This window comes from Carlito syrichta, unplaced genomic scaffold, assembly GCF_000164805.1.
Source record: "Carlito syrichta isolate Samal-C Ts95f unplaced genomic scaffold, Tarsius_syrichta-2.0.1 Scaffold130651, whole genome shotgun sequence".
Taxonomy (NCBI): Eukaryota; Metazoa; Chordata; class Mammalia; order Primates; family Tarsiidae; genus Carlito; species Carlito syrichta.
Window position 1 is genome coordinate 88,935 of NW_007074747.1, and position 27,549 is coordinate 116,483.

The 27,549-nt window shown below is 45.1% G+C and overlaps 1 protein-coding gene across 3 annotated transcripts in view; it reads right to left on the minus strand.

Annotated features, from left to right (window-relative positions):
* Positions 1-27,549, minus strand: part of FNBP1 (formin binding protein 1) — a 112,678-nt gene that overhangs the window by 81,176 nt on the left and 3,953 nt on the right. For all 3 annotated transcript variants that reach the window (XM_008049172.1, XM_021708101.1, XM_008049171.1), the window contains exons 2-3: positions 15,149-15,205; positions 13,078-13,225 (exon numbers count right to left, since the gene is read on the minus strand). In XM_008049172.1, coding sequence (XP_008047363.1) covers positions 13,078-13,185 — 108 coding nt within the window. In that variant the 5' untranslated portion in view covers positions 13,186-13,225; positions 15,149-15,205. The remainder of the gene's footprint in view (positions 1-13,077; positions 13,226-15,148; positions 15,206-27,549) is intronic.

Sequence of the window (27,549 nt, forward strand, 5' to 3'; positions counted from 1 at the left end):
CCCCAGCCACTGCAGCCTCGACCTGCGGGGCTCCAGCGATCCTTCTGCCTCAGTCTTCCAAGTGGCCAGAACTACAGACGCGTGCTACCATGCCCGGCTCATTTTGATTTATTGTAGAGATGAGGTCTTGCCAAGTTGCCGGGTGAGTCTTGAACCCGCGGATTCAGGCAATCCACTCACGTCAGCCTCCCAAAGGCAAGGGATTATAGGCTGAGCCACGGAGCTGGCTCGACTTTATTATAAAAGGAATCATCTCTGAAGACAAGAGTCTTTAAAAAAAAAAAAAGTCATATTTTGGAAGTGCTAGGGATGATTTTGATAGAAAAATCTATATACTAAATTATTTTGCCACACCTTGGTTTAAATGTTTAACAGCCGGGCACAGTGGCTCATGTCTGCAATCCCAGCACTTTGGGAAGCAGAGAAGAGAGGACTGCCTGAGCCCACTGGTTCGAGACCAGCCTGGGCAACTTGGTGAGACCTCACCTCTACAATAAATCAAAAAGTTAGCCAGGTGTGGTGGTGCATGCCTATAGTTCCAGCTATTTGAAAAACTGAGGCGGAAGGACTGCCTGAGCCCAGCAGGTGGAGGCTGTGGTGGCCGTGAGCATGCCAATGCGCCCCAGCCTAGGCAATAGTGAGACTCCTACTCAGGAAAAGAAAAATTTAATAAACATGCATTTATTTTGAAGGCATAAGGGGTGCATCCTGTCTTTACTGGTGAGCTTTCTCCCTGGAAGACTCTGCAGTCATGCTCCTCTTCCAAGTTATTAAAAAATTACTTGAAAACTGCAATTATGATCCTATTTCATGGGTTTAGGAAAGTATCGGGGTGATGCTGGCTTTCCTTCTGGGCTTTCTTTTGTAGCTTGTGTCTTTCCATCATCTATTTGGCTATAACATACAAAAACGTTCTTGTGCTGCACGATCCCTTAGAAAATTAAGGGGCAGCAGGCCGGGTGTTGTGGCTCACATGTGTCATCCCAGCCCTTTGAGAAGCCAAGGTGGGAGGATTGCTTGAGCCTAGAAGTTCGAGAGCAGCCTGGGTAACATAGTGAGACCCCCATCTCTTCAAAAAATAATTAACCAAACATGGTGGTGCATGCCTGTAGTCCCAACTACTAGGGAGGCGGAGGCGGCAGGATCATCTGAGCCCAGGAAGTCGATGCTGTGGTGAGTTGTGAGCATGCCACTGCACTCCAACCTGGGCAACAGAGTGAGACCCTGAGGAGAGAGAGAGAAAAAAGCAAGAAAGAGAAAAAGAAAAGTAAGGGTGAGACAAAAGCCTTTCTTGAGCTATGCACAGCATGACCTGCACAGCAGGGGTAATTTGTAACTAGCCGTTTTCCCTCCTTTCACCAGAAATGCTGTTTTAACAGCCACAAAGTTAAAGGAATAAACCAGCTTGCCAGATGTATTTGTTGTTTATCAACAAACAATGGCAGAACATTTTTTCTCTGGACAGTGAGCAAGTGTGTGTCTAAAAAGTGTGTCTCCAAGCGCTAAATAAGGAGGAATTGTTCTCTGGACAAATAAGTACTTCTATTAGGGCCATAGATGAAGTCACCGCCGCTCCTCTCCCTATCAGAAAGAGACAGGAAATGCCATCTCTAGAGACCCAGAAAAATGCTCCTTACTTTTCCTGCAAATAAGATGCTTTGAGTCTCTTTTAAAACATAATAATAGGTTATAAAGAAAGCCTAATAGTATCTGGGGCGACCAGTGCCTAACTTATTTTATTTCAACTTTTTAATTGTACTTTAGTCTATACAAATAAAATCACTCTTAAAAAAATTTTTTTTTGAATTGGTGTTCCACTCCATTGGCCAGGCTGGAATACAGTGGCATGCTCATGGCCACCCCAGCGTCAACCTGCTGGGTTCCGGTGATCCTTCTGTCTCAGTCTTCCAAGTAGCCAGAACTACAGGCACGTGCACTACCATGTCCGGCTAATTTTTGATTTATTGTAGAGACGAGGTCTTGCCAAGTTGCCCAGGCTGGTCTCGAACCTGCGGGCTTAGACAGTTCACTAGCCTTGCTCTCCCAAAGTGCTGGGATTACAGGTTAAGCTACTAAACTTGGTTCTTCAAAAATTTTTAAAGACATTTCCCAGTGACCAGAGGTAGCTGAGATTTAAAAAAAAAAGACCCTGGCATGGTAGCTCAATCCTGTAACACCAGCACTTTGGGAGGCTGAGGCAAGAGAATGGCTTGAACCCAGGAGTTCGAGAGCAGCCTGGGCAGTATAACGAGACCTCGGCTCTATCAAAAATCAAAATTAGCGGAAGGCTCTTGTGAGCCCAGGAAGTCAAGGCTGTGGTGAGCCGTGATTGTGCCACTGCACTCCTGCCTGGGCGAGGCGACAGAGTGAGACACTGACTGAAAAAAAAAAAAAAAAGTCAGAGAGCCTAAATAAGCAAACATCAAGTTAAAGAAAAATGGCAATGCCAGAGCCTTTGAAAAGACGGTACTGTGCTGCAAGAAATCATACTTGGACTGAATAAACAAACTCATACAAATAGTGCAAGAATGTTTACTATTCATGCTCTGCAATTAGGTACAGCAGCTGTTCATTTTTTTTTACTACATATATAGACAGTAGACCCATTAACAGTTAAAAAAGCAAAATACGGCACTGATGTGAGAACAGACATTTCCAAAAAGAGGAGGGGAAAAACCATAAGAATAAACCCTCAGCTGAGAACAGTCAACCATCTGGAATTTTAAATAAAACTCAGATTCCACAGATGAAAACAAAGGAACACAAAGAATTCAAAAGGGCAAAGAGAGAAGGCGCTTCCAGAAAACACGCCTGTGACAAATACAGTAATTTCCCCAAATCGCACAGAATGGTGGGTTTGAACACCATCGGTTTCCAGGCTGACTGAGGATCCCCGGTGTTAGTAACTCCACATGCTGGTGGTATTTACGGGGACCACACGGGACACTGGTGAAACACCTCTGTGCTGTGCCAGTGATTTCCTGCCCCACTTAAATCTCCAACCAGAAGCCAGGAACATTTAAGAAGGGACACACATTTCGCTTTGATTCAGCACAGCCCATCTTCCCAAATTATAATAAAAATACCTCCTCAGTGAACATGTTCAAAGTTTCCTACAATGCCTGCTTCCCAGTGTCGTGCCTGGTTGCTTAACGTTACCCCTAATGCTGACCATCTAGGCTCAGGGCAGGGATCCTACATGCGGCCGGAGTCAGACCTTGGCAGCAGACCAGGCTGCATTCCCTCCCTCCTTCCCCAGTGACTTTGCTTCCTGCTCTTCTGTTCACCTGTTCATTTATCACTGACTCGTGCCACCCAGAAAACCCCGCAGCCAGCAATTTACCTAGACAACAGTAATCTTTTACCCGTTTTTCCAAATAATATCGTCTTCACAATCCTTGAAATTCCTCTGCAGACTCTCAATTAACACTTAGGATAAAAGGATCAAGTTAAAATGATCAATGATAGGCTGGGTATGGTGACTTATGCCTGTAATCCCAGCATTTTGGGTGCCTGAGGTGGGAGGACTGCATGAGCCCAGGGGTTCAAGAGCAGCCTGGGCAACAAGCGAGACCTCGGCTCTACAAAGAGACCAAAAAAGTTAGCCGGACATGGTGGTGTGCGCCTGTAATCACAGCAAGTCAGGAGGCAGAAGGACCACCTGAGTCTACGAGGTCGAGGCTGTGGTGGCCACGATTGTGCCACTGTACTCCAGACAGAGTGAGACCCAACTCAAAAACAAACAAACAAATATCGCTTTTATATGTCTACAACTACATGTCTGATCGCCCCTCCTCAGACCGGCTTCTCTCAGAGTCTTTCCTTCATGCTGTTTTATCTATTTGCTGCAATCTCTTACAAAAAACATTTTGTTTTCCTAAAGATATCAGAGTAGTTCCACACTGCTCAACTGCCTTATAGGAAATTAAGCCCCTTGATAAGATCCAAAAATAGGAACTATCCAATACCTAGCTTTAAAAAGAGTGTTATAGCTTTTAGTGTAGTATCCATTTTCACATACTGCACAAACCTTGGGGAAAATTTGAAATAGTCAATTCTCAGTAATGAGGGGTCTGTACGCACATAGGTCTGAGGTTCATAAAAATTTTAGTGAGTCGCTGAAGAATTGTATAATTGTTTCCTCTAAAACTCTTCAAATAACTACTGCCAAAAAGCAATTCTGCTCCTGGCCAATGTTTTGTGAGTAACGAACCATATTTTCCACCTGCAGGGAAAGCTTCTTGGAATTCCAGAAAATGTTGGCAAGAACATCTTGGTTCTCCTTCTGGAGCTACAAATCTCCATAAATTCCTCATATGTGATTAGTGGTGATCATTGTGGATAACCCCATACCAACTCAAAGCAAAGATGGGAGCTGAACCAAACCATCTCTAAAATTCTGTAAAAACTTAGACCAGCATGTAAAAGTTGCTAATAAGTATGCATTCAAAGTAGTTCTTTTCTTTCTTTTTTTTTTTGAGTCAGGGTCTCACTCTGTCACCCGGGCTGGAGTGCATTGGGTTCACCTCAGTCTCACCCTCCTAGGCTCAGGTGATCCTCCCACCTCAGCCTCCTAAGCAGCTGGGACTACAGATGCATGCCATCAGGTCTGGTTAATCTTTAAAATTTTTAAAAATAGAGACGAGGTCTAGCTCTGTTGCCCAGGCTAGTCTTGAACTCTTGGGCTCAAGCAATCCTCCTGCCTCGGCCTCCCAAAGTGCTGAGATTACAAGTGTGAGCCACTATACCCAGCCCACAGTAGTTACATCTCAGATAAGTCAATCATATCCAAGTTGATAATTAAAGTGCTTATCTATAATTCTGTTAGAGATGATTGATATCATAAATGATCAGATCTTTATCGAGAACCATAAATCATGCAAGTTTAATCATGTATGTCTTGATCTCACAGTCTCACTTCTGAGAATTCAGCTTGGGAAAATAATCTCATGCAACACAAAGAAAATTGCTGTAAAGGTATAGTTCACCACTATTATTACTTATAAAACTAACTAAATGAGGAAATAAATAAAACAGGTAATAGCCTATAAATCAAACACTAAGGAATTAGGTAAATTATAATAGTGTTAGAATAATATATATCTACTAAAATTCCAATTATTAAAACTATACTGTCCAGATAAAAACATGGAAAATACTTATGATACCAAATGAAGAATTTATGAGACTAGGAATTATATCTTCTCTTTTTGTTTTGTTTTGCTTTTGTTTTTTGATTTGGAGTCTCACTCTGTTGCCCAGGCTGGAACAGAGTGGCACACTCATGGCTACTCCAGCCTCAAACTCCTGGGCTCAGGTGATCCTTCTGCCTCAGTCTTTCAAGTAGCTGGGACAACAGGAGTGCACCACCACGCCCAGCTAATTTTTTGATTTATTTTAGAGATGAGGTCTTGCCAAATTGTCCAGGCTGGTTTCAAACTCCTGGGCTCAGGCAATCCTCTCATCTCTGCCTCCCAAAGCTCTGGGAGTATAGGCATGAGCCACAGTGCCTGGTCAAGAATAGGGATTATAGCTACACTAGGACTAACACCTTTAAACATTACACATATCTACCAGATACATCAGAAAGGAAACTTGGAAAGATGGGACATGAGCCACCACACCCCATCAGTTTTGTTCTTTAATTCAGGTTTAGTAATTTTTTTTTTTTTTTTTTTGAGTTAGAGTCTCACTCTGTCGCCCAGACTGGAGTGCAGTGGCCGCTCCTGGCCACCGCAGCCTCGACCTGCTGGGCTCCGGCAATCCTTCCGCCTCAGTCTTCCAAGTAGCTGGAACTAGAGGCGCGCGCTACCATGCCTGGCTAATTTTTTTATTTATTGTAGAGATGAAGTCTCGCCAAGTAGCCCAGGTGGGTCTCGAACCCGCGGGCTCAGGCAATCCACTCACCTCAGCCTCCCAAGGCGCGGAGTTACAGGCTGAGCCACCAAGTCCGGCTAGTAATATTCTTTTTATTTTTTAATTTATTATTATTTTTTTAATCAATATTTTTTATTATGATTTTGTGGGGTACAGTTAAGGGTTAGGTGTACAATTACGTTTCATTCAGGCACCCTGTTGATAAGAGGTGTTTCACCATCCCCAGACAGGTATTTGCGACTGTTAATCCCATCCCCCTCCCCCCCATGTAATATTCTTTTTAAATGTTGGTACCTTGTAAATAAACCACAGCTCCACCCTTCCTGTAAATTCTTTTTTTTTTTTGAGTTGGAGTCTCACTCAGTTGCCCAGGCTAAAGTGCAGTGGCACACACACGGCCACCTCAGCATCGACCCTCTGGGCTCCGGTGATCCTTCTGCCTCAGCCTTCCAAGCAGCTGGAACTACAGGCCCACGCTACCATGCCTGGTTAATTTCTGATTTATTATAGAGATGAGGTCTTGCCAAGTTGTCCGGGCTGGTCTTGAACCGGCAGGCTCAGGTAACCCACTTGCCTCAGCCTCTCAAAGTACTGGGATTATAGGCTGAGCGACCGAGCCCAGCCTAAATTCTTAAAATGTAAGTTCTTTTTGCAAGTGGTCAGCTTTAAAAAAATGATAAATACAATATTCACTGTAAATCTGTAAACATCTGGCCAGGATCAGTAGCTCACACCTATAACCCCAGCACTTTGGGAGGCTAAGGCAAGAGGACTGCTTAAGGGCAGGACTTTGAGACTAGCCTGGGCAACATAGTGAGATCCTACTTCTACAAAAAATAAAAAATTAGCCAGGTGTGTTGGCACACACCTGTACTCCCAGGTACTTGGGAGGCTGAGGCAGGAAGATTGCCTGAAGTAGGAGGATCGCTTAAGCCCAGGAATTCAAGACTAGCCTGGGCAACATAGTAAGACTCTCTCTAAAGAAGGGGGACAAAAAAAAGGAAAGAGACTGAAGACAGAGTGAAGAATCTGTCCCTGTGTTCTTTGATGTATATTCACTCCCAAAGACTGGTCACTGAATCCATTATATCTAAAGAGAAGGTAAGCACCTCGCCAAAATACAATTGTCTTAAGTGGAATCCATTAGGTAAAGAGATTAAGAGACACTCTCGTCCTGGACTTCTGGGAGTGTCCTTGTTTTCCTAAAGAGAACCAAAGTGGGCTCAGGCAGTGGGTAGGGAGAAACCTAAACTACTGAGCTCTTGCAGATGGCGACATTCTCTTTGTAAAGAATTTGCTTTTTAAAAAATCAACATATTTTTACCAAAATGAGCCTACAGTTTTGCGTGTCTGGACAAACATTGATTATTCATAATATTGTATGAATGATCTGCACTGGGAAATGAGAAATAGTACCTGTGTACATAAAGACATCTTTTCTCCCAGTAACAGAAGTAGACGTACAAACCCAATTTTACAGTCAGATTTGACGATAAAAAGATCAAACAGTTTCTGGCCAGGTACAGTCATCTAGCACTTTGGGAAGCCAGGGCAGGAGGAGCGCTTGAGCCCAGGAGCTTGAGACCAGCCTGGACAACATAGTGAGACCTCATCTCTACAATAAATGAAAAAATTAGCTGGGAGTGGTGGTGCATGCCTACAGTCCCAGCTTGGAAGGCTAAGGCAGAAGGATTGCCTGAGCCCAGGAGGTTAAGGCAGCGGTGGCCATGACTGTGCTACTGTACTCTAGCCTGGGTGACAGAGTGAGACCCTGACTCAAAAAATAAATAAATAAAAATAAAAAAGATCAAACAGCTGCCTCATTATCATGACAGGGCCACAAAGGTAGACTGCCAATCTTTCCCTCAACCTGAAATTCTTCTGCTTCCTTTCGAATCCATACAAAAAAAAAAAAGGAAGGAAACATCATCTCTTAAACTAAGAGCTATTTTTCTTTTTTTCTTTTTTTTTCTTAGTCAGAGTCTCAGTCTGTCACCCAGACTGGAGCACAGTGGCACACTCACGGCCACCCCAGTGTTGACCTGCTGGGATCCAGCGATCCTTCTGCCTCAACCTTCCAAGTAGCTGGAATTATAGGCATATGCTACCACACTCGGCTAATATTTGATTTATTGTAGAGATGAGGTCTCGTCAAGTTGCCCAGGCTGGTCTCAAACCCACAAACTCAGGCAATCCATTCACCTCAACCTCCTAAAATGCTGGGATTACAGGTTGAGCAACCGAGCCTGGCCTGTGAGCTACTTTTCATCGCGCTGACCCTTGTCAGAGATTCATCTATTCTAACATAGCAAAACCTAGACGAAAATGAAATTTCTACCACTATTCTCCACAGAACTGAAACATTCTTTCTATACACATTAACGAGATCCAGCAGTAATCCTGCAAATTCTGTATCATCCTTTTGGGCAGACAGGATTCTGCCGCTGTATCAAACAGCCCACTCTGGATTACATTGATGGTTAAGAATGGCAATTAAGCAAGGCATTACTTCCAGCCATGAGAAATCAGAGCCAGGAATGAAATTTTAAAAGCAGCTTGTTTTCAATGCCATCGACTATCCAACAATTTTAGAAAGGTCATTTAAAACTCACCAGACAACTAATGTCAGGACATGTGGTCACACAAAGCCTGACTATGCTACTGTTTTTTGTAATGAATGTTGATCAGAAGCTCTGGGGTGAAAATGAGACTCTATTCCTTTTCTTTCCTTTTTTTCAGCAGGAGTCTCACTATCGCACAGGCTGAAGTGCAGTGACATGATCACGGCTCACCACAACCTCAGCCTCGTGGGTTCAGGGATCCTCTTGCCCCAGTCTCCGAGCAGCTGGGACTATAGACACCTGCTACCATGCCCGGTTATTATTTTGATTTGTTGTCAAGATGAGGTCTTGCTATGTTGCCCGGGTTGGTCTTGAATTCCCAGGCTCAAACAATCCTCCCATCTCAGCCTCCCAAAGTGCTGGGATTCCAGGTGTAAGCCACTGTTGCCCAGCTCTGAGAAACAGAATGACATAATAAGAGAAACCACATATACAATGTCTGTCTATCAGCACACCTGCCTGCTGGCCAGGTGGTTTGCACTGGCCTCTTTGCAATCCCCCCTCCAACTATCTAAGCTGGTTATGATTGGCCTCAGTTTGCAGATTCCAAAGTAGGTACTCAAAAGTGTTTTCATAACCTGCCTAGGGTTTCATAGCTGGTGGAGCTGCCAGGGGTCCTGAGTGGTGGAGCTGCCAGGAATCCTGAGTGGAGCAGGGAGCTCCAGCCCTGTGGACACAGTACTGACACTGATGCTCTCCCCCTTCTAAAAAGACCTGAATATGTCGTCAGCCCCTCCTCACAGCACAGTGGAAAGGTGACTTCGCGTGGCATCACAAGACCTGGATTTGAGTTCGAGTTTTGCTATGTCAAGTCCACCAATAATTAACCTCACCAGAAAACGGAAATAATAGCATTTCACTGTTTGGTCGTTTTGTTTTTGAGTCAGTGTCTCATTCTGTTGCCCAGGCTGGAGTGCAGTGGCACAATTACAGACCACCGCAGCCTTGACCTCCTGGGCTCAGGCAATCCTTATGCCTCAGCCTTCCTGGGACTACAGGTATGTGTCACCATGCCTGGCTAATTTTTTTCACTTTTTGTAGAGATGAGGTCTTACTATGTGGCCCAGGCTGGTCTCAAGCAATCCTCCTGCCTTGGCCTTCCAGAGTGCTTGAATTATAGGTGTGAACCACGATGTCCAGTTAAAGTAAGCTACAATCTATAAAAATGAATACTTGAGGCTACACAGTTAAATATCCAATACAGTCAGAATAACTTTTAAAGATTGCAATGTGTTAACACACAACATAATGCCATGCAATGCAGTCATTCAAAGTAATAATAACTACTATGCAGACAAAAAAAATATTCACAAGGCATTAGATGAAAATACCACAAGTATACATTTGTTGACTGATATCTCTAGCATTTCAAAAGGTCTCACAATTTTCTAAAATGTCCTTTAGATTTAATTACAGAATGCTTCCAGAGAACAGAGTTGACCGGGTGTAGTGGCTCAAGCTTGTAGTCCTTGCACTTTGAGAGGTTGAGGAGGGAGGACTGCTTGAGCCCAGGAGTTTGAGATCAGCCTGGGCAGCATAGTGAGACTTTATCTCTAACCAAAAAAAAGACCCCAAAGATTAGCCTGGCATGTTGGCACATGCCTGTATTCCCAGATACTCAGGAAGCTGAGGTAAAAGGATCGCCTGAGCCTAGAAGGTGGAGGCTGTGATGAGCTGTGATTGTACCTCTGCACTCCAGACTGAGTGACAGAGACCCCAATTCAGAGAGAGAGAGAGAGAGAAGCGGGGAGAGAGAGGGAGAGAGAGGGAGACAGGGAGAGAGAGGGAGAGAGGGAGAGAGAGAGAGAGAGAGAGAGGTGTTTACAGCTTCTCCCAACAGGACATCTGACTCAGAGACCTGTACTTGTAAGTCTCCTTTAAAATAAAAGGAACACTATATATGGCAGGATATTATTTAATGTGTATCTGCACCACCTATAATTTGCTCCATGAATTACTATAATTTCTGATTTTAAAAAAGGGAACAGAATTCAAAATACAGATACGATGGACTATAAAAAAAAAGGCATGATTAACAGTGAGTAAATAAGATAGAACAACTCAGTCAGAACACAGGAAAGAGAATCCCCAACTGCTAAACAAAGTCTAGCTGGAGATCTTCTCCTCCACCCTCCTTCCACCCCACCAGGATTTACTGAGAGCCTGCTTTATGCCACCCCCGGGCACATTCTAGGCACTTGGGATACAATGGTAGACAAGAAAATCCTTCCTCTTGTGGAGCTTATGTTCTAGTATGGGGGGAAAGAAAAACAGATAAGCAACTAAATACATAAAATCCTAGATGGGCCTGGTGTGGTGGCTCATACCTATAATCCTAGCACTTGGGGAGGCCAAGACAGGAAGATCGCTTGAGACCAGGAGTTCAAGAACAGCTTGGGCAACATAGCAAGATCCTGACTACAAAAAAATAAACAAAAATGATGCTGATAAGTACTATAGAAAAATAAAGCAGAGGGAGGTGGTAAGAATGGGGCAGAGAAAGAGGAGAGGCGGGACTCTCATTATCATTATTATTTTTGAGTTGGAGTCTCACTCTTGTTGCAGTGGCATGCTCACGGCCACCGCAGCCTCAACCCACTGGGCTCAGGCATTCCTTCCTCCTCAGCCTTCCAAGTGGCTGGAACTACAGACACATGCTAACACACGCGAGTAGTTTTTATGATTTATGGTAGAGACGAGGTCTCACCAAGTTGGCCAGACTGGTCTTGAACCTCTGGGCTCAAGCAATCCTCTTGCCTCAGACTCCAGAAGTGCTGGGATTACAGGCTGAGCCACCGCGCCTGGTCAAGGGACTCTAATTTTAAATAAGGTGGGCAAGAAAGACCTCAACGGAAGGTGACATTCTTGAGAAAGAAGCCTGGGAGCAAACTCTGCAGAAATCTGGGGGGACATTCTTTCTAAGGAGGGAAAAGCCAGTGCAAAGGCCCCAAGGCAGGAGCAGCCGGGCATGGGTGAGGTGCAACACAGAGGCCATTTGGTTGGAGGAGAAGAATCCAGAGAGACAGTGGGAGGCCAGGTTATGTGGACTTCCCATCTCATGATTCACTCCAGAAACAGAATTTATATTCCTATGAAGGTCAAGACATGGATTTCTTGTTTAGGGAGTTGGCTAAAACACCAAACTACATGGGTGGAGGAAGGTGAGTCAGGAGACACGGCACTGACCAAAGTAGCCAACAGGAAGAAGAAATAAACCTCTGCTAGGTCAAGGGAAGTTCAGGAACCGGGAAGCAGTCTGACACTGTGTGCAGATTTATTGTATTTATTTTATCATTACATTAGATACTTGGACTTTATTTGGAAACTTGGTATTGTTTTACTGCATCCTTTCTGCTGCTTAAAAAAAAAAAAGTCGCCGGGCTCGGTAGCTCAGCCTGTAATCCCACGCCTTGGGAGGTTGAGGTGAGCGAATTGCCTGAGCCCGCGGGTTCGAGACCCACCTGGGCAACTTGGTGTGACCTCATCTCTGCAATAAATAAAAAATTAGCCGGGCGTGGTAGCACGCGCCTGTAGTTCCAGCTACTTGGAAGGCTAAAGCAGAAGGATCGCTGGAGCCTAGCAGGTTGAGGCTGCGGTGGCTGGGAGCGTGCCACTGCACTCCAGTCTGGGCAACAGAGTGAGACTCCAACTCAAAAAAAAAAGTCTTTGGGCAGACATGGTGGCTCATGCCTGTAATCCCAACACTGAAAGATCAAGGTGGGAGGATCACTTGAGCCCAGGACCAGCCTGGGCAATGTGGCGAGACATCATCTCTATTAAAAAAAAAAAAAAAAAAAGATCACTTAAGCCAGAAGGAAAGGTTGCAGTAAGCCGTGACTGTGCCACTGCATTCTAGCCAGGGTGACAGAGTGAGACTCTGGCTAAAGAAAAAAGAAAACATCATGGATGTAAATTTATTTTAAAAAGTATAACACGGCCGGGCATGGTGGCTGACACTTTTAATCCCAGCACTTTGGGAGGCCGAGGCGAGAAGACTGCCTGAGTCCAGGGGTTTGAGACCAGCCTAGGCAACTTGGCGTCGAGACCTCTTCTCTATGACAAATCAAAAAATTAACCAAGGGTGCACCTGTGGTTCCATTTACTTGGAAGGCTGAGGCAGAAGGATGGCCTGAGTCCAGCAGGTTGAAGCTGTGGTGGCCATGACTGTGCCATTGCACTCCAGCTTGGGTGACAGAGTAAGACTGACAAAGAAAGGAAGGAAGAAAGAAAAGGAAGGAAGGAAAGAAGGAAGGAAGGAAGGAAGGAAGGAAGGAAGGAAGGAAGGAAGGAAGGAAGGAAAGAAGGAAGGAAGGGACTGGCAATAGTGGGAAATTACCAGGGGAGTACAGGTCGGGATTGGTACTACTGGGAAACTGTGGGGGAGGGGTACCTGCATAATGAACATTTGTATACCTAACCCTGAATTGTACCCCACATCTTTAAAATAAAATTTTTTTTAAAAAGGTGTAAGATTTAGACTCGCCATCTTATATGTGTCTACCTCACCTTAAGTCTTCCAGCGATATTCCCAGTGTCTTTGGTTCACCTTTCAGGGGGAACAACAGAGCATGTGTCTTACCGCCTTCCTCTCCTGCTTCAGCTCCTGGACATAGCGCGCCAAGTCCCCAATGATCTGGGCTGCCATGTTCTCAGAGATCACCTCATGCTGCCCTGCATAATCGTTCATTTCATTCAGGGTGGAAATGAAGGCTTTACACGACGTGTACCTGCAGGGCACAACACACACACTTCACACAGGGCCAGGCTGTTGTGACACTGCTTTACACCTAGGAAATAGTAATTAAAATCAGGCTAATTTGCCTCAACCTCCCATAGGACCAGAGGATTCATTACACATAGAGTGTTCTCGTCAAAATGGCTCAGAATTGAATACAACAGAAACTCTTCTCTTTTTGCAAAACTGAACTGCTCTGTGTAATGTGATATCTGGCTCTGTTAATACTGAGTACAGATACAAACAAAAATTCATAAACATGCCATATGCACTCATGTAAAGGCCTTTTAGGTCTAAGTTAGAGACACAGTATATTGGGCTTGGGCCAGGCATGGTGGCTTACACCTGTAATCCCAGCACTTTGGGAGGCCAAGGTAGGAGAAGGGTTAAGCCCAGGAGTTCAAGACCAGACTAGCCTAGGCAACATAGCGAAACCTTGTCTCTACAAAAAAAAAAAATCTATTTATATCTATAGAGACGTTCATGTTACAAAACTATAATTGCTGATGAAATGGGCTTTTTTTTTTTTTCAGAGTCCACATTGGCATGGATCTTTTATTTATTTATTTTTATTTTTTTGAGTTGGAGTCTCACTCAGTCACTCAGACTGGAGTGCAGTGGCCACTCCCGGCCCCCACAGCCTAAACCCGCTGGGCTCCGGCGATCCTTCCGCTCAGCCTTCCAAGTAGCTGGAACTACAGGCATGCACTACCACGCCCGGCTAATTTTCGATTTATTGTAGAGATGAGAGGTCTCACCAAGTTGCCCAGGCTGGTCTCGAACCCGCGGGCTCAGGCAATCCACTCACCTCAGCCTCCCAAGGCATGGGATTACAGGCTGAGCCACCGAGCCCGGCTTTATTTATTTTTTGAGTCCTGGTCTTACTCTGTCACCCAGACTGAAGTCCATGGCATGATCATGGCTCATGGCAACCTCAACCTTCTCCCGAGTAGCTGGGACTACAGGTGCACACCACCATGCCCTGATAATTTTTTAGTTTTCTGTACAGATGAGGTCTTGCTATGTTGCCCAGGCTGGTCTCGAACTCCTGGGCTCAAGTGATCCTCCGACCTTAACCTCCCAGAGTGCTGGGATTATAGGTGTGAGCCAACATACCCAGCATGAAATGGACATATTGCTTGGATGAATGAGAATTACGGGTGCAACTGCTGATGTTACCAAACCAAGGAAGAGTCTAGACAGATAATCCATACTTCCTGTATTTGCTTAGTTATAGAACCTTCTCCTAATTCTTTTAATTGAGAAAATCTGAATAGGTCTGGCGACTCAGTAAAGAATAGTTAATTAGGCCGGGCACAGTGGCTCAAGCCTGTAATCCTCGCACTTTGCAAGGCTGAGGCGAGAGGACTGCCTGGCAGCCCAAGTGTTCAAGACCAGCCTGGGCAACTTGACGAGACCTCATCTCTACAATCAATAAAAAAAATTAGCCAGGCGTGGTAGCAAGGGCCTATGATTCCAGCTACTTGGAAGGCTGAGGAGGAAGATCACCTAAGCCCAGCAGGTCGAGGCTACGGTGGCCATGAGTGTGCCACTGCCCTCCAGCCTAGGCAACAGAGTGAGACTTCAACTCAAAAAAAAAAAAAAAAAAAAAAAAAAAAAAACTGGGCATGGTGCCTCAAGCCTGTAATCCCAGCACTTTAGGAGGCCGAGGCAAGAGGACTATCTGAGGCCAGGGGTTTGAGACCAGCCTGGGTGACGGAGTGAGACTCCAACTCAGGAAAAAAAAAAGAAAAAGTTAATTGTGTTTTTACTGTTTTCTCCCCCGATTTAACAAATGACACAAATATAAACGGAGACCACCACTTGCTTTTGCAAATGTGTATTTCTCCGTTCCCTTCATCATCACCACCAACGGCCTACAGATATTGGCAACACTTATATATGACCAACATACTTGCATTCTTCTTCTTCCTTCGAGTTCTTTTTCGGTTGGTATTTCTTCGAAAGATTCCTAAAATAAAAATGCAGACATGTCACCTTTACAGAAAAAGACAACTGACAAATCAGGAATGAAAGATAAAATCAGTGCTTTCGTTTACAAGTTTAAAGTCAAAAACCACAAAATGCCCACAGCTGAAATCCATTTATTTCCTTCAGTCTTTCAACATGTAATGAAGCTCCTGTTACTAAAGACTTGTACAGCTTTGAATATACATATATATATTTTTTTGAACCTGGGACTCTGTGGCCCAGGCTGGAGTGCAATGGCACAATCACAGCTCACCACAGCCTCGACCTGCGGTCTCAGGTGATCCTTCCCCCTCAGCCTCCCAAGTAGCTGAGAGTCCAGGTATGTGCCACCATGCCCAGATAATTTTTAAAAAATTTTTTTAGAGATGGGCCTCGCTATGTCATCCAGGCTGGTCTCAAATTCCTGGGCTCAAGCAATCCTCCTGTCTTGGCCTCCCAAAGTGCTGGGATTACAGGCATGAGCCACTGTGTCCAGCCGCTTTTAATCTTTTACCTCAAGGGTAGAGCAAGTAAGACCAGAATGGTTGCTAGCTGGTCACTTCCCTGGGTATGAAGACCTGCCTACTTAATTGAAGAGGACAGACCATGTGTAAACATGCAGTGGTTTCATTTGCAGCAAGAGCTGCTTTTCTTACCAGGCCATCGTTGCCTCATGGTCATTCTTAGTCGGGGGCATTATTACTCCAAAGCCAAGTATCACTGTGCCCAAATGTTTAAACTGAAAATCAAAATGCCAAGGGCATGATTCCAAGGCTGAATGGCTGCTCTACCAGACAGCTCATGGAAACTACCCGTGAATAAATCTTCTTGAAGGAAGTAGAGACAAAATTTGGGGGGCATCCATGCTAAGACATTTAGCTAGAAAAACATTTCTTTTTCCCCTCACACTGGGGTCTCAACTCTGTCATCCAGGCTGGAACGCAGTGGCATGATCACCGCTTACCACAGCCTCCATCTCCTTTGCTCAGGTAATCCTCCTGCCTCAGCCTCCTGAGTAGCTGGAATTACAGGTAAGTGCCACAATGCCAAGTTCATTTTTAAATTTTTCGTGGAGACGAGGTATCACTATATTGCCCAGGCTAGTCTCGAACTCCTGGACTCAAGCAATCCTCCTGCCTCAGCCTCCCAAAGTCCTGGGATTACAGCATGAACCATCCCATCCAGCCTAATTCAGACAACATTTAACTTCCCTAGAAGGTTTGCACTGAACAAACTTAGATTAGTCGAAATTATCCCATCTCCAGGTCAAGAATCCAAAAACTTTTGTCTACATTCAGCACACCTAAATATTCACAAAAACTAAGAGTTAGTCATGAAAATAGAAAACCCACTAACATTGGTGCTGCTTGCTGATTTCTCCTGGGTCCTGACTTTATTTAGTCAATTAATTTATTTTTTGAGTCGGGGTCTCACTGACAGGCCCGAGTGCAGCAGCACCATCATACCTCACTGCAGACTCAACCTCCTGGGCTCAGGTGATCCTCCTGCCTCAGCCTCCCCAAATGGCTGGGACTACAGGCACGTGCCATCACATCCAGCTAATTTTTTATTTTTTGTAGCGATGAGGTCTCACTACATTGCTCAGAGTGGTCTCAAAGTGCTGGGACTACACTGTGCCTGGCTAGTCCTGATTTTAGACAACTGTAGTTAGAGAAACAGTCACGGCATGATGACTAATGATCCCTAGCTGGACTCTTCCTTTGTCAGTGTCTTGGTATCCTTCATAATTCCTTTTTGCTAGGCCTCTTTTATAGTAGGCAACTTTATCATCTCATGTTTCTCTTTTATTTCTTCCATTTCCCCCAAACCTACCTACAGATAAGTGACAACAAGCTCACAATCTTGACTATGGTGCACTTGACATACAAAGTGAAACACGGTTTCATCTCTAACAAGTGCTACTACATGATGCAAGAAGCAGTGGGTAGCCAGAGTGCGGTGGCTCACGCTTATAATCCCAGCACTTTGAGAGGCCGAGGTGAGAGGATTGCCTGAGCTCACGGGTTCGAGACCAGCCTGAGCAACTTGGCGAGACCTCATCTCTACAATCAATCAAAAAATTAGCTGGGCGTGGTGGTGACTGCCTGTATTTTCCAGCCTCTTGGAAGGCTGAGGCAGAAGAATTGCTTGAGCCCAGCAGGTCGAGGCTGTGGTAGCTGTGAATGTGCCACTGCCCTCCAGCGTAGGCAATATAGTGAGACTGCAACTCAAAAAAAAAGAAGCAGTGGGCTTTAATAGCAATCAAGAGATCACATGCCTGGATGGCAAATAAGCCAGTCAACTTTGGCAAATAAGCAAGTCAACCCTTCCGGTCCCTCATCCGTTAGTTGGTGGGGAGTAGAAAACATGACCTCCACTGTCCCTTCTAGTTTTGAAATTCTAGGGATATATAGCATCCAGTAGAATATCAAGTATTGCAATTATTCAAAAAATGAAGACATAGCCTATAATCCAGCACATTGGGAGGATGAGGTGGGAGTATCGCTTGAACCCAGAAGTTCTAGACCAGCATGGGCAACATAACAAGACCTTATCTCTATGTAAATAAAAAATCAGCCAGTTGTGGTGGTGTGTGCCTATAGTCCCAGCTACTTGGGAGGCTGAGGCAGAAGGATCGCCTGAGCCCAGGAGATTGAGGTTGTGAGGCACCGTGATCATGTCAGTGCACTCCAGCCTGGGTGACAGAATGACACCCCAATTAAAAAAAAAATCACAATTAGACCAACTGATAAAAAATGAATATACTTCTTGATGTTCGCTAACATGCAAGCATACACTTAAATATATAAACTATGACATGCTTTTTCTACCGATATGGTAGATAAGTTGCAGTTGTTTGGGTTATTTTTGAGTCAGAGTCTCACTCTGTCACCCAGGCTGGAGTGCAGTGGCACATTCATGGCCACCGCAGCCTCGACCTGCTGGGCTCAGGCAATCCTTCCTCAGTCTTCCAAGTAGCTGGAATTATAGGCACGAGTCAACACAACCAGCTAATTGTAGAGAAAAGGGCTCACCAAGTGGCCCAGGCTGTTCTCGAACCTGTGGGCTCAGGCAATCCTCTCACCTCGGCTTCCCAAAGTGCTGAGACTATAGACTCTGCCCCACACCCGACCCTACAGAGTTTATTAATAAACCTAGATCCAAACAAAAGCGAAAAAGCAATATTTCCTTAAAGGATGTGCCTTGGAGAAAAAGTAATGCAAAAAGGAGAAATATTATATGTTGAAAACACAATACAGTTCTTAGAGTTGGTTTATCACAACCACTCCATAAAAGGGAGAAGTAGGAAAATAAGGCTATCACAAGGATAAGGAATGAACAAAAAGATCACACAAAGCAGATGGCTACATCATCAGTGGGTTCTTTTCAAAATATATTGAGGGCAAGCGGGCACAGTGGCTCACACCTATAATCCCAGCACTTTGGGAGGTAAAAGCAAGAGGACTGCCTGAGCCCAAGGGTTCAAGACCAGCCTGGACAACTTGGCAAGACATGGTCTTTACAATAAATTAAAAAATTAGCTGGTGGCGGCGCACACCTGTAAATCTCAGTCACTTGGAAGGCTGAGTCCAGCAGGTGGCCGTGACTGTACAACCGTACAACTGTCATCCATCCTGGGCAATAGAGTAAGACTCTGACCCAAAAAAAACAAAACAAAAAACACAACAAAAGAAAACCCCTAGCAAATATATTGAGGGCAGCAAGCACGGGAGATTGGAGTGTTGGAAAGGCCTAGTGTCTGCATGTGACATACTTTAGTGCAAAGTTTTAAATATTAATCATCTCTTCTGTCACATATAATTTACAAATTGAAAATGCCACTTCTACATTCACATCTAGTATAAAAATTCTATCAAGCCAGGCGTGGTAGCTCACGCCTGTAATCCCAGCACTTTGGGAGGACAAGGCAGGAGAATCACTTGAGCCCAGGAGCTCAAGACAACCTGGGGAACGTAGCGAGATCTCTACAAAAAAAATTTTTTTTAAAGGTTGGGCACGGTGGCTCACACCTGTAATCCCAGCAATTTGGGAGACGGAAGCGAGAGGACTGCCTGAGCTCAGGGGTTCAAGACCAGTCTGAGCAACATGGCAAGACCTTGTCTCTACAATAAATAAAAAAATTAGCCGGGTGTGGTGGCACATGCCTATAGTTCCAGCTACCTGGAAGGTTGAGGTGGAAGGATCACCAGAGCCCAGCAGATCAAGGCTGTGGTGGCCGTGAGAGTGCCACTGCACTCCAGTTTGGATGACAGAGTGAGACTTTGACTCAAACAAACAAACAAACAAAAATTAGCTGGGTGTGGTGGCACACATCTATATTCCCAGCTGCCCTGGAGGCTGAAGTTGCGGTAAGCCACGATCATGCCACTGCACTCCAACCTGGGTGATAGAGTTAAGACTCCAACTCAAACGAACAAAAAAGTATTTCTAAATTTTTATGGCTACTAAAGGTTACTTAAATTCACATTTTGTTTTAGTGTCCTTGTAGTCCTTAATAGCCATAAACATTTAAATTTGAAATCTAGTTGAAGGAAACCTAGATCCAGTAGATCCAGTTAGAACCAGCACAATCCACAGTGCCACCGACCATTCAAATCCTACATAGGACCAGAGACCTGCAGTGGGTGATATTCTGAAAGACCATCAAGTTCTAACGAATGAGTGTCACTTCAACGTTATTGGCATAAAAAACATTCAAAATGCTTTTTTAAAGCATTAATGGATAATCCACTCCAGAAATACCACCAGAGACCTCAACGCTCAAGACACCTAGAAGCGAACGTCAATGCTAAGGATATTTCTTTCAAGAACTACTACAAAAAAAGATAAACTTTCCATTTCCATTCTCTTGGGACAGGTTTTTTGCCCCATTTGCATTTGTTATTTAAAAAGCAAACAAGCAAACACATCATTAAATTAACTTTGGGTTAAATGCAGTGGCTCATGCCTATAATTCCAGCACTTTGGGAGGCCAAGGCAGGAGGATTGCTTGAGCCCAGATGTTTGAGGTCAGCCTGGGTAACACAGCGAGACTTTTACACAAAAAAATGAAAAAATAGGCTGGGCATGGTGGCATATACCTGTAGTCACAGATATTCGAGAGGCTGAGGCAGAAGGATAGTCTGTGGTGGGTCATGATTGTGCCACTGTACTCCAGTCTGGGTAACAAAGACCTTGTCTCAAAAAAAAAAAAAAATCATTAAATGTATGGGGTCTTGACTGGGCGTGGTGGCTCACGCTTGTAATCCCAACAATTTGAAAGGTGGAGGCAGGAGGATTGGCTAAACCCATGGGTTCGAGACCAGCCTGGGCAACTTGGCAAGATCTTGTCTCTACAACAAATCAAGAAAATAGCTGGGCATGGTGGCACACGCCTGTACTTTCAGCTGCTAGGAAGGCTGAGGCAGAAGAATTACCTGGGCCCGGCAGGTCAAGGCTGCTGTGGCCGTGAGTGTGCCACTGCACTCCAGGCTGGCTGACAGAGTGAGACTCCAACTCAAAAAAAAAAAAAGTACGGAGTCTTTCTGAGAAATTGGAAGTGTTTTCTATACTTGACTTGCTCTTCGGGTAGACTAATTAAAAGGTAAGAGAGAAATTGTCATTCTTTAACCAGGATGCTGGATTAAGCCCTGGTTGATTCTAACAACCACAGGAAGACTTCTAAAAATGAGATAATTGGGCCCACTCCGGACCTTCTCAAAGAGAATGTCCAGGGCGGAGCCCAGGAATGTTTTGTTTTGTTCATTTTTTTTTTCTTTTATTTTTTTAAAAGCTCACCACAAGATTTCTGGGTCAAAACAGCAGAATAAAATCCGATCAGAGAACGGTGCTTTCCAGATAATAAAAGGTGAAAAACAAAAGCCACGAAATTTTTCAACAGGAGAAAATAAACAAATGCAGAAAGGAGCCTGAGTTCAGTCCACTAACTAGAACGTAGTGACCAGGGAGAGAAACAGAACATTCTGGAAGAGCTTTGACGGATGCTGATCCCACCCTTTCGTCACAGGAAGGGAAATCAGTCCACAGACCCTGAAAATCTATCCAGACGAAGTGAGTGGAGGGGACGTGCTGGGGCAGAGTGACAGAAGGACTCGGAGAGGGAAATGTCCAGGCTGTCCAGGCAGGGGCAGGGGCAGGCCAGGTGGACCCCCACCCTCCGGGCCCCCAAGCTCAATGCATGGGGGGCTCACCCCAAACCTATGGAGTCCACGGGATTAAGGTCTGTTTTTGACCTAATGGAGTAAACCCCAAAGCAGACCCTCTAGCCAAGTTTCAGGGGAGACAGTAGAGCTCACAGTCTCAAAGCTGGGCCCTTTTCCCTACCCTGACATTACCCGTCCTCAGTTCTCAGCAAACCGGCCAGAACATGCAATACCCCAGGCTTGAAGGGAACTCAGAGGAAAAGAAGCAGGGTCCCGGAAAAGGCAGGTGGCGTGGCAAGGAACATTCCCCTACATGCCGGCTGAGCAAGCGGGGGTGCTGGGGCTGCCCACACGAACAACAACGTGTGCCAGGTGTTGGCCAAACGCCACACATGTGATCTCACTGGGGCCCTTCAGCAAGCTGCCAGGCAGGGATAACGAGGAGGAAGGGGATCATCATTATTACTATTCACGTTTTACAGATGAAAAAGATGAAACACAAAGAATAATTTGTCCTAAATCATATTGCTATCAAGTGCAGGAACCAGGATTGCATCCCAGGCATTGGGGCACTAGAGTCTGGCATGACTCCTTCACTAAACTGCCCTGATTGAATATAAACAAGGTGAAGAGGTGTGACTGTGGAGGAAGAAGGAAACAGCAAGCAGAAGAGGAAGAAGAAAAGGAAGAGGGGGAGAGGGAGAGGAGAAAAAGAAGAAAAAAGAAAGGGGGAGAGAGAGAGAAGAGAGGAGGAGAAAGAGAGGAAGGAGAGAGATAGAGAGGAGAGAAAGAGATGAAAAGAGAAAGGGAGAGAGAGAAATAAAGAGAGGAAAAGGGTAGATGGGAGGAAGGGTGGGTGGGTAGATGGGAGGAAGGGTGGGTGGGTGGGAGGGAGGAAGAGAGAGAGAGAAACAGAAAAACCTAGTTCAGAAGAAAACATACAAGGAGAAGAAGCCAAATCAATTTCTTTCAGATGATTTTATACTTTAGACAAACTTAATTTTTAAAAAAGCCCCTGAGCCCACAGGTTCAAGACCAGCCCGGGCAACTTGGCAAGACTTCATCTCTACAGTAAATCAAAAAATTAGCCAGGCATGGTGGCATGTGCCTGTAGTTCCAGCTACTCGGAAGGCTGAGGCGGAAGGATCACCGGAGCCCAGCAGGTCGAGGCTGCGGTGGCCAGGAGTGTGCCACTGCCCTCCAGCCTGGGTGACAGAGTGAGACTCCAACTCAAAAAAAAAAAAAAAGAAAAAAAGCCAATAAAGCAGGAGTCCCAAGACTACAGAATAAGATGGAGTAGGATGAAAAGGGAGAGACAAAGTTAAGAAAATGAACTGAGTAATAAACACTCAAGTAGAGAACCCATCAGTACCTTAGACTGGATATCAAATTTAGTAGAGGAAAGATCTGTGATTACCACAACTGAAAACAACTAACATAATCAGCAAAAAAAAATCGAAAGAACAAGAAGACGTACTGTAAGGGTAACTCAAATTTCAGAAGTACTATATGATTCAATGAGTAGAATAGAAGAAAAAGAAAGAAAACAGGCTGATGATCATGGTAGTAGGTGCCTGCAATCCCAGCACTTTGGGAGACCAAGGCAGGAGGATTGCTTAAGGCCAAGAGTGAGATCAGCCTGGGAAACACAGTGAGACAATGTTTCTACAAAAAATACAAAAACTAGCCAGGCATGGCAGCATGGACCTGTATTCCCAGCTCCTCAGGAGGCTGAGGCAGGAAGGAGGATCACCTGAGACCAGAAGGTCGAAGTTTTGGTGAGCCGAGATTATGCCACTGCAATTCATCCTGCAGACAGAGATGATACTCCGACTCAAAGAGAAAAACAAAAAAAGTCTGGCTGGCCTCAGACTTTTTCACCAAAAAAATGATGTAGCAACATTTGAAGACAAAGAAAGTGAGACCAAAGAACAACCAAGTCAAACCGTTGGTGAAGTGGGGTGGATATTTTCAGACAATAAAGAACTCAAGGTGATGCTGTGAGCTCTTACTAGGGAGAAATATCATTCCTCGGTGCCAAGAATCAAGTAGACAGGCTGCAGTACAGGGAACAGGGTCAAATACCACGCTACATTTAAATTACCAATTACTGCAGGGTGCCGTGGCTCATGCCTGTGTCCAAGAATTTGAGACCAGCCCGGGCAATTTGGTGAGACCTTGTCTACAATAACTTTTAAAAAGTAGCCAAGCATGGTGGAGCGCACCTGTAGTTCCAGCTACTTGGAAGGCTGAGGTGGAAGGATTGCCTGAGCCCAGCAGACTGAGGATGTGGTGGCCGTGAGCATGCCACTGTACTCCAGCCTGGGCAACAGAATGAGACTCCTACTCAATAAATAAATAAATACCAATTACCTGGGGGATTCAGGTTACGGAACCCAATCATATAATTCAACTGGCAGAAGTAAAACATGTATTCTTTTTTATCTTTTGTAGCAGCGAGTCAGTGAAGCCTCTTTAAAATTCCAACGTGCCTTTGGGAGGCTGAGGTGAGTGGATTGCCTGAGCCCGCGGGTTCGAGACCCGCCTGGGCAACTTGGTGAGACCCCATCTCTACAATAAATCAAAAATGAGCCAGGCGTGGTAGCGCGTGCCTGTAATTCCAGCTACTTGGAAGGCTGAGGCGGAAGGATCGCCGGAGCCCAGTAGGGCGAGGCTGCGGTGGCCGGGAGCGGACATTGCACTCCAGTCTGGGCAACAGAGTGAGACTCCAACTCAAAAAATAAAAAATAAAATAAATTCCAATATGGAATTAAACACACGTATGCCCAGTAATGACATTCTACAAGTGGTCCATAATCATTTTCAACAAATTTTACAAGAGTTTAATATTTAAAGTTCAGCAAATCTTAGCTTCATTATAATGTCTTTTTTTTTTTTTTTTTTTTTAATTGAATTGGAGTCTCACTCTGTTGCCCAGACTGGAGTGCAGTGGCCGCTCCCGGCCACCGCAGCCTCGACCTGCTGGGCTCTGGCGATCCTTCCGCCTCAGCCTTCCTAGTAGCTGGAATTACAGGCATGCGCTACCACGCCCGGCTGATTTTTTGATTTATTGTAGAGACGAGGTCTCGCCAAGTCACCCAGGCGGGTCTCGAACCCGCGGGCTCAGGCAATCCACTCACCTCAGCCTCCCAAAGGCGCGGGATTACAGGCTGAGCCACCGAGCCCGGCTCTATAATGTCTTTTTAATTGTTAAATGTAAACTTAATTTCTATATATGATATATACAATATGTAATATATTTTAGAAAATAATTTCTAAGGACTTACCTTTATATACAATAGCTTTAATTTAAAAACCAACCAGGACCTGAATGGTCAATTAAAAAAAAAAGTATAAGTGGCTCAAATGTATAAAAAGATGTTCAGGCTGGGCGCGGTAGCTCACACCTGCATTCCCAGCACTTTGCGGGGTGGAGGTGAGATGACTGCTTGAGCCCAGGGGTTCAAGACCAGCCTGGACAACTTGGTGAGATTTCGTCTCAACAGTAAATCAAAAAATTAGCCAGGCGTGATAGCACATGCCTGTAGTTCCAGCTACTTGGAAGGCTGAGGTGGAAGGATCACCTGAGCCCAGGAGATTGAGGTTATGGTGTTCAGCCTAGGTGACAGAGTGAGACCCAACCAAAAAAAAAAAAAAAAAAAAAAAAAGATGCTCAGACTCATTCATACTAACAGAAATGCAAATTATATCAATTTATATATATTTTTTTGGGTTGTTGTTTGTTTGTATAACAGCACAATCACGGCCACCGCAGCCACGACCTGCTTGGCTCAGGTGATCCTTCCACCTCAGCTCTCAAAGTAGTTGGAACCACAGGCACATGCCACCACACCCCGCTAATTTTTTAAAATTTATTGCAGAGACAAGGTCTCACCAAGTTGCCCAGGCTGGTCTTGAACCTTTGGGCTCAGGCAGTCCTCTCATCTTGGCCTCCCAAAGTGCGGGGTTTACAGGCTTGAGCCGCTAGGCCAGGCTAATTTTTATATATTTGAGTTGGCAAAGATCAAAGAGCTTGGTAACAGGAGGCGTCAGCAAGGGTGAGGGTAAGGAGGCAATGCCACGCTCAGCCAATGAGTGTCAGGGCCACAGCCTCTGAGGAGGCCACCTGGGCCGTGTCTGCAGGAGTCAGAGGAGCTACATGTAGGTACTTAACCTCCAGATACACCTGCCCAGGTGCATAGTTCAAGGTTATTCCTTGCAACTTTGTTCTCTGTGGCAAATGGTGGGGAAAACTCAGAAGCCCATCAATCCAGGACAGCACTGTAAAGCTGTAAAAATAACAATGAATGATGGGAGCCACCTTCAGTGAGCAGGAGAGCAAGGGGTGTCCTGAACTTCTGGGGCAGCGAGGGAGAAACACAGGCATGTGCCTTTCTGTGCATCTAAAACTCTCTGGGTCGGGACGTGGTGGCTCACGCCTGTAATCCCAGCACTTTGGGAGGCCAAGGCGAGAGGATTGCCTGTGCCCATGGGTTCGAGACCAGCCTGGGCAACTTGGCGAGATCTTGTGTCTACAACAAACCAAAAAATTAACCGAACGTGGTGATGTGCGCCTGTAGTTCCAGCTACTTGGAAGGCTGAGGCGGAAGGGTTCACCTGAGCCCAGCAGGTGGAGACTGCAGTGGCCAGGAGCGTGCCACTGTACTCCAGCCTGGGTGACAGAGTGAGACTCCAACTCAAAAAAAAAAACCAAAAACAAACAAACAAAAAAACAAAACTCTCTGGGACCAGGGGCAGTGGCTCAAGCCTGTAATCCCAGGATTTTGGGAGGCTGAGGTAGGAGGATTGCCTGAGCCCACGGGTGCGAGATCAGCCTGGGCAACTTGGCGAGACCTCATCTCTACAATAAATAAAAAAAAATCAGCTGGGCATGGTAGCGCGCGCCTGTACTTCTGGCTACTTGGAAGGCTAAGGTGGAAGGATCGCCTGAGCCCAGTGGTTCGAGGCTGGATTGACTGTGAACGTGCCACTGCACTCCAGCCTGGGCGACGGAGTGAGACTCCAGCTCAAAAAAAACCAACAACAGCAAAAAAAAGTCTCTGGAACAAGAAACTGGCAACATCAGGTCCCCCAAGAGAAAGAAACTGCTAGGTAGGGTAAGACAAGGAAGACCTCACTACAGTTTTGGAATTTTTAATCCTATGAATTCATTATCCAGTTATAATAAATAATTTGGCATTTTGAAAAAGAAATAGTTGCTAAGGGTAGTCAATAATCAATTCTTCTACACAGGTTATATATGATGTTTTAAAATGATATTAGATGTTTGCCAGGCGCGGTGGCTCACACCTGTAACCCTAGAACTTTGGGAGGCCAAGGTGGGAGGATCACTTGAGCCCCTAAGTTTGAGACCAGCCTAGGAAACACTGCGAGACCTTATCTCTACAAAAAAATTAAAAATACTAAAAAAAAAAAAAAAAATTAGCCAGGCATGGTGGTGTTCACCTGTAGTAGTCCCAGCTAGCTACTCAGGAGGCTGAGGCAGGAGGATTGCCTGAGCCCAGGAGATCGAGACTTTGGTCAGTTTTAATCATGCTACTGCACTCCAGCCTGGGCAACAGAGTGAAACCCTAAATAAAAAAATATATATATTAGAAATTTGAATCTACACTTGAATAGATAAAGAAAGGGTTGGCAAACTTTCTATGATGGGCCAGATAGTAAATATGTCCGACTTGCGGGTGACTGCACTCTCGGCTGCAATTACTCAACTGCCAGTTGTCTTCCAAAAGCAGCCACAGACGAGAAGTAATGAATGGGCATGCCTGGGTTCCAGCAAAACTTTATTTACCAAACCAAGCAGTGAGTAGATTTGGCACATCGACTGCGGCTTGCCTAGCCCTGCCCTACAGAACCCAATATTTCATTTATCATCTTTTTCTTTCCTTTTGAGTCAGGGCGAGTCTCACTCTGTTGCCCAGGCTGAAATGCAGTAACATGATCATGGCTCACTACAGCCTCGACCTCCTGGGCTCAGGTAATCCACCCACCTCAGCCTCTCAATGAGCTGGGACTATAGGAGTGCACTATCATATCTGGCTAATTTTTATTTTTATTTTTGTAGAGACGGGGTCTTACAGGCTGGTCTGAAACTCCTGGACTCAAGCAATTCTTCTGCCACGGCCTCCCAAAGTGCTGGAATTACAGGTGTGAGCCACTG